General features: G+C 39.1%; 1 protein-coding gene across 1 annotated transcript; it reads right to left on the bottom strand.

The window, feature by feature from the left end:
* Nucleotides 1-3,164: 3,164 nt before the first annotated feature.
* LOC104445230 lies at nucleotides 3,165-4,409 on the bottom strand. Its single transcript, XM_010059053.3, has 2 exons — nucleotides 4,065-4,409; nucleotides 3,165-3,775 (listed from the first exon to the last, which is right to left on the bottom strand). Exons 1-2 carry the CDS (start codon nucleotides 4,230-4,232, stop codon nucleotides 3,212-3,214), a joined length of 732 nt encoding a protein of 243 aa, XP_010057355.2. The 5' UTR covers nucleotides 4,233-4,409; the 3' UTR covers nucleotides 3,165-3,211.
* Nucleotides 4,410-7,806: the final 3,397 nt, after the last annotated feature.

The following is a 7,806-nucleotide window of genomic DNA, read 5'->3' as shown; positions in this document are numbered from 1 at the left end:
TCAATTGACAGTGAAGTTTTCTAATATTAATTTTCGAATGAGAAGTATGCTATAAATACAATTACTAGCCTAGAACTTTTGAGACCTATAAGACTTTTAACTTATTATTTTGCTATTCAATTATATCAATAAAATGTCCCTCTCCCGCACTAATTATATGACCTATTAGCTTAGGTGTTGGGGTTATGCCTTAAGATAATTTTAAAGGGATGGTGGTTAAATTCCTGAAAAAAACAGAAGGTAATACAAAAGTTATTCACCTCCTCTGTTTTAACAAGTTTCATTGACACTCGATTATGACCCATTGCTGAGGCAATCATTTAACAGTAATTAAGTTTCTTTCTGTTTTATCATGCGTGAAGGCTTCAATACTGGCCCCCCACCGGGGGGGAGGGGGGGGGACAAAGCTTCCATGTAAAAGGAAATGGATTGCAAATATATCCTTAAAAAGGAAAAAAATGTCAAATGTCAAACAAAAAAGGAAAAAAAAAAGCACTTCAAAAGTATCCTTATGAGGAACTTTTATGGTTTAGTTTTAACCTATTGTTCACACTCATTTACCATTATGTGCTGAATTATATTCAAAATCATGTATAAGGAACAGTAAGTTGTAAACATAAAAACAAGGGATGTTAAAAGATGAATGCTAATGGAACTATATTTTCCTGTGATTTCATAAGAACAGAATTCAATATTTCATTGTCAAATTATTCTTTAACATCACTGTTTTTTCCCCTATAAAGCTTGTATAAAAGTGCTAAAAGGGGCCTAATTCCCTAAAAAATCTACAACTTTATGACCGATGTCAATCTGCTCTAAACTTATTTATCTTAAAAATACTCCAACTTTCACACCCATCTCAAATCTGTTCATGCATCTGATAATCGCAACTAATTTCTTTAAGATTATTAACATCAAGGCCAATTAGAGATTCATTATTAAAATATATGTCTTTGTCGATGCAAAATTGTGATTGAACTTAAAGTTTGAGATTTTTTTAGGAGAATTAGCCCATTGGTAGGGCAAATCACGTTGGAACCGGTTGGTATGGCTTGAATCTAACCTTGCAAATTGTTCCATGAAGTTGACCATTAGATTGACTTATCATGATGAATTATTGTTACATCCACTCTCTATCTAATAGAGTTCTTACACATATCCAACCATGCAAACAAAAAATGCACATATCCGTTGAATGATTGAAATCAATATAGATGAAAACACACATGTACCTGTTAGATAATACATAATGCGTATATGGTTGGCATGTTTCTAGCAATTTGAAGTTTTGTGAGAAAATACCGACCGAAAGGAAAAAAAAAAACTTTTGTGAGAAAATGGTCTAATAGCTATCCATACCTGGCCTGTTAAAATAAATGTCCCATCAGTGGTGAAGTGTCCCAGCTGATTAACATTTGCATTGATCAAAAGGTTTTATCAGCAAGCCTTGGACAAGGGAGTAGATATCCTTCACTGAATTACGTTAGTAAAAGAAAACGATGATGAATTTGCAAAATGGAACGATGCTATGGCATCGCTTTCTTCAACGTTATACACACGCACCTAACTTGCTCAAAAGTGTGTGCAGTGGAGTTCACGATCTCTTGCACATAGAAAAAGAAGAGCCCACGTTTTATAGACAGAGACGTGTGTAACATATAATTGCTCTCGTTGAATTCGAAGGTTAGATGGGCTTTATACAAACGACTGGCTAGAAGAGTCAGACTCGACAGATTAGCATATTGAAGACCACCATCTAAAGAGCATGTTCACAATGTTATGTTAGTATGTAGAAGCTTTTTAATTAGAGGTTCTAAGAACCTAATTATACAAATTTAGAAAAAAAAAATTAATTCTCTATTTTGTATGGCCATTTAAAATTCCAAATAATATTCACGTTGGTCCTTCTTTCGCCTCCCTCTTTCCAGGATAATAGCAGAGTTTGCTTTTCATAGCAGATTGTGCTTTGTTGTTCTACTTTGCTGTTTGAGATTTGTTTTATTTTGAACCTCCCATGTATTATCTAGATATCTGAATGAAATATTTACTTTTAACCACAAAAAAAAAAAAAAAAACTCCACATAATTGCGGTCGATGTTAGTGAAAGGTTAGATTTGTTTAGAGAAAAAAAATATAGAAAACGTGCTTTATTTTCATTTCAATGATTACTTACGTACATCCATTTTTCAAAGTACCATTCATGTACCTCTACACAAAAACCCTATATTGAAAAGACCAAATCATCCCTCCTTCCAAACTCATTTTAGCATCTTGTTGAGGGTTTGGGATTGACGTAGGAATTAAGGATTTGGGGATGGATTTGGCAAAAAGAATGACATTTTTATAAATAGGGACACAAGGATAATTAATGGGTGCAAAGTGATATCCAAAAATAAAACCTCGATACATGTTTAGTATCTATATCTTAAATAATAGAGGTATGCAAATGAATTTTTTTTCTTTCGGATCAAAGAGGTATGTAGATGGTTATTAGGTACAAAATGATGCCTATTTGATATTTTTCCTATTTCGTTGTTTTATGTGTATTTAACGGAGTCTACGTATACAATTTCTTATTGTATAAAAATCAATTAACGGATGAGGTATTTTTTTTGTGATCAATAGTTGACTAAGGGTTTATTTGATAATGTTTTTATTTCTGAGAATAATTTTTTTCCAAAAACAGTTTTTGTGATCAATATCTGACTGGGGGGAGGGAGGGCCTCATCAATGACTAGTGAGCTCGGGGCAACCTCGCCAAAGACTAGTAAGGTCACGCGGGCCTCATCTGGCCAATTGCTTGCTGGGAAAGAAGAGAGGAAGAGAAAGGGAAAAAAAAAATAACAGAAAGAAAAGGAAAAAAAGCTTGATTTTTGTCTTTTGATTCTTGTATTTGGAGTTGATCCTAGGAACAAAAAGTAATTTTTTTTTCTCTGTTCAAAATCCGTTCCTAGGAACAAATTTGGTTCCAAGAACAAAAAAACTTACAAAATGCATTTCTATTCTAATTCTGCCTCTAGGAATAAAAGAACAGAAACATCTATTCTTGGGACGTTACCAAATATATGCTAAGCAACCCAAGAATGCTTTATGGAGAGACTGTAGGCCCACTCGTGCTTATATCGAGAGTTTTAGCTATTCTACCACGTCATTCAACCATAAACTTTCGGAAAAACAGGCTGATGGAGAAAATATCAGCGCATAGTATAAACTATGATGTGACAGCATGTTTAATTCCAACTGCCACTCTGTGCTCCACCTTCTTCGCCACTTGCCTCCCATCAAACTCGTGCTCAATCAATGGAGCCGTGTTCGAGTCGAGGTAGTGCAAGAACAGGACCATGACAAGGGAGCAAACAAACATAGGAATTGGTCCAAAGAACCAGAGAAGCAAGTTCAGAGCAAAGTACAGTGCCCTGAGCCCAACAGACCAGAAATCACCGCCTCGGATTACAGCCAATTCGACACTCTTGGGAAGGATGCTTGGGCTTGGCGTGCTGATCAGGTAGTTGGCGTGGACGAAGTGCCGGGCCGACTGGACGAAGCATGAGAAGGCGAGGAGGAAGCAGATGAGAAGGCAGATGTACTTGATGGAGATGGTGATGGGCCGAGTGTCGCCGTAGACAAGATCGCTCTGGAAGAAGTTATTGGTGGTGTTGCTAATCCAAGCACCGATCAAGGAGCTGAGGGTGAGCGAGACGGAGGACAAGAACGTTGCTGCCGCTATGTTGGAGGAGATGACCGCAAGACACGTGCCAAAGTCCCTATTCTCACCCTGCAAGATCACATCGTGTTAATAATTTGGGTTTTGATTGGTCAGAAATGGCACAGAAACAGCAGTAGAACCCAAATTGATCAAGTTTCGACTCTTTTCGCAACGACCCTTTTCATTAATTTCGTACAAAGCTGATCGGAGGACCATCAAATCTATGAAGTCGACCAACCAGATCGTAGTTTATAGTATTTGATGGTCCGATTTGTGGCGATCGCGATCTCAGGCAACCATTAATTAATCGAAGAATGTGCAGTGGACTAACATTGAACTGAAAGGAGGGAGATTTGACCTGCATGTTGGCCTGAATCCAGAAGCGCTTGCTATGATTCTCAAAGCCCATGACAGTGGTGTGAGGCTGATGGAGGTATCTGTGGAGGAGGAAGAGATGGTACCCGAACATGATGAGCAAACCGCTCGGAACCAGCACCAGATCCAGATCTTTCTTCTCAAACCCCATCCTTCGGCTTCTCTGTGAGATGTTACTCAGTGCTCGACTTATCCGAAGAGAAAAAGCGAGTGGATGATTAGGGGGTTGTTTAGAAAAAGTTGTTGATTAAAGAACTGAATTTATGGCAAATAAATGAGAGATTTGGGATTTGTTAAATTAGTTGTTTATGGCACCATTGACTTCTATTGCTAGGCGGCTTGCTTATGCAAATTGCAATGATCTTTCTTGTTTTTATATGTGAAATCAGGTTGGACTTTGCTGTGGGATATCCAGTTGACTTTCTTGGTTCACTATAAGGCCCACCATTCAGAAGCCGTGTTAGTCATCATTCCAATACATTATTTTAGAAAGAAGGTTAATTATTTTTAGGAAAATATTTTTTAAATTATTCATTTTCTATGAAACAAACTAAGCCTTAGTAAGAAATTTCAACCTAAGGAATGATCTCTCTTCTGTCTAACTACAAATGGAGGAAATTTGAACCTTTTGTTGTTACTACAACATTGCATATCCATGCAAGTACAATGGATATCTCAGCTAGCAACCTATGAGATGAACTCGACAGTACTTATGTCAAGCCTTTGCCTTATCGTCATTAGGGCTCTAACCTAAACTTCAATTTAATCTTGAAAATTATCCAATCTATCCTATTTTTCAAATAAATTCAAATAAATAAGAAAAAGTATAATATGAATTTCAGTTTATCGTCGGCGTCCTCTTTTTTCAAGGTATATTGTTGATCTAGTCCAACAGTTATTAAGTATTTTTTTTTCCCAATAACAATCTCTAGGATCAGTAGAGTCATAACCATATCAATAAGTTGTCTCTATGTCCTCAATGTCGCAAAAATTTGGAGCAACATGATTGCCATTTTTTATTCCCAAGAACATACTCTAAATTCAAAACATAACTCTCTCTCTCTCTCTCTCTCTCTCTCTCTCTCTCTCTCTCTCTCTCTCTCTCTCTCTCTCTCTCTCTCTCTCTCTCTCTCTCTCTCTCGGTTAGGGCTATTGTGTGTAATAATGAATCTAGAATGTGGATTGGGTCATTTTTAGAAGGAAAATAATATTTTTTTTTGTTGATAGAGGAACAATAGTAACTGATGGTAGGGGGCAAAGTGGTACCTAGAGTAAAAACTCAAGCTGCAAAATTTTAATATTATGTAATGTGATATATTTTTCCTGACGCTAAATATGATTCATTAACTAAAAGGCCAGTTTGGGATTTATGAGATTGTTTAATAAACTAATCTTGTAAAATAGTGTTCGTATATTTCATAGTCATGGCCATATTCCTTTTTCAGTCGTGCAAGAATACGAGTTTACTACACTTGGGTTCAAGCGTCCACCTAGTCGTGTAGGTATGAAAGGATGAAAATCTTCATGCATATGGAATTTTCTTGGTCATTTTTTTAAAAGGCAGCACCCGATGAAAGAGGATGGATTCTTTTAGTTCGCCAATAATAATATGCCACATTAATTGTCAAATAAACAATCGTTAAACTTATTAGTACCTTCTTATTCTTCTCAAATGAAATTACTATCTGTGCATGATACTATGTCGTATAAAGATACAAATCCGTTGTCTCCCATTCTAATCCCATCTTCTATATCGAAGAACCAGATGACAATTCAATGGCTTGGCCTAGCAGGCTGTGGTGGTTGGGCCTGAACAGAGCAGCAACAACTTCAACTGTGGTTTCGACAGGGTAGGCGCGGCAATTGCGCATTAAGCGGCTGAGAGAAAGAGGTACGTTTGCGTGCTAGGGATTTTGGGATTTGGATCAGTTATTGCAATTCCATGAGAGAAGGCATAGAGGCTCGTAAAAGGGGACAATAGAGCTGCATCCCTTGTATCGAACAAGCACACACTCCCTAAGGAAAAACTTCAATGAGAGACCTCAAAACAAACTCAGGAGTTATCTATTATTGTCTGAAGTTGTCCCCACTTCTTCTTGGTCCTCTCTCTTCCTGTGACCACTGTCATCATCCATACATCGATGAAGAATTTTGTCGCAGTTTCTTGAGCATCGTCTTCCGTCTCACTTACCACAATGTCTATGATTTTTACCTTTCCTTGCTCACTGTTTCTGTCACCAATTGCTTTGCATTTTCTCAGCATCTTCACACAGTCCTCATCAGTCCAAGCATGTAATATCAGCTATGACCAACGAACAATGCATCCACTTAGTAGAATATATGAGGATAGGACTTTTCAAATGTTAACCAACTTTTGGTCGAGATAATAGAATCAGCAAATGTATATGAAGTGAGAAGTGAGAAGTTCGTTAATGTGACATGAAATTTGTTGACTAAAAATAGAAAACGTTCTATGGGGAATGTCAAAAGTAGGGAAAATTGTCCAAAAAATCCTAAGCCTATTATACTTTTACCAATTTAGTTATAATTTTTTTAACTTTGTTAATTTAGTCTTAAACGTTTTTATTTCTTCCAATTGAGTCTATTCGGCCAATTTTGGCCAGAAAATATTGACGTGGATACTGGTGGTGCCACCTAGGATTGTCGGTGCTGACATAAACAATTTTAATAATATAATTTTTGAATTTTTTTCCTCTTTTTTTTTTTTTTTTTTTGGCTTTCTTCTTTGCCTTTTACAATGGCTAGTTGGCCATAGGCCAACCACCAACCACAGCTAGCCAATTGGCCTCGCCCACCACAAGCGAGGCTTGGCTAGGCGAGGACGAGCCTCGACAAGGGGAGCCCTCCCCTAAGCGTGGCCTGGTAAGGGTCGCCTGGGCGAGGCTAACTTGCGCCTAGGCTAGGCGGCTTCGCTGGGTGTCAACGGGGCACAATGAAGCCGACCTACACCCAAGCCAAGGCGGCCTCATTGGGTGTCGGTCGGGCGATGGTGATGCCAGGTAAGGGGAGCCCTCGTTGAGGCTCACCCTCGCGTAGGCAAATTTCAGCCTTGCCTAGACCAAATTTGGTGAGGCTAGCCTTACCGGGCATCGACTGGGCGATGGCGATGCCGAGCAAAGGTCGGCCTTGCTAGATCTGGCGAGGGGAGCCCTCGCCCATACAAGTGTCGGCCTCACCTAGACTAGATATGGCAAGGCCAGGTGATAGCGACGTTGAGTGAGGCTGCCCTGGCTTGGGCAAGGGCTGGCCTTGCCAGATCTAGTTTGGGCAAGGGCTCCTCTTGCTAGATCTGGTGAGGTCGGCCCTCGCCAAGCCTCGGCCGCCATCACTCGGCCAACACTCGGCGAGGTTGCCTTGGCTTGGGCACAAGTCGGCCTCACCCAAGCAGCCCTTTCCCGGGTTGCGCTTGGGCAAGGGTTCCCCTCGCCGGGGCTTGCCCTTGCTTGTGGCAAGCGAGGCTAGCCAATTGGCTATGGTCAGTGGCCGGTCATCGCTTGTGGTTGTTTGGCCACCGGAAAACGCAAAGAAGAAAGCCAAAAAGAAAATAAAGAAAAGAAAGAAAAAAAAAGGGGAAAAAAACATAGAAAAAATAATAAAAAATCAAAAAATTATTAAAATTATTCACATTTGCCAATGGTCCTACTTGGCACCGCCAGCATTCACGTCAACAATTGTTTGGCCAAAATTGTCTAGATGGACTCAAT

Source organism: Eucalyptus grandis, chromosome 5 (genome assembly GCF_016545825.1).
Source record: "Eucalyptus grandis isolate ANBG69807.140 chromosome 5, ASM1654582v1, whole genome shotgun sequence".
In the NCBI taxonomy this organism is placed as follows: domain Eukaryota; kingdom Viridiplantae; phylum Streptophyta; class Magnoliopsida; order Myrtales; family Myrtaceae; genus Eucalyptus; species Eucalyptus grandis.
Note: the sequence above shows the minus strand (reverse complement) of the source record. Positions and strands in the feature narration are given on the sequence as shown.

Bases quoted from the DNA above. Each gene is read 5' to 3' on its own strand.
- LOC104445230 (XM_010059053.3), bottom strand. From the start codon at position 4,232: ATGGGGTTTGAGAAGAAAGATCTGGATCTGGTGCTGGTTCCGAGCGGT. The intron at 3,776-4,064 runs GTCAAATCTCCC...GTGATCTTGCAG, and splicing joins GGATTCAGGCCAACATGCAG to GGTGAGAATAGGGACTTTGG.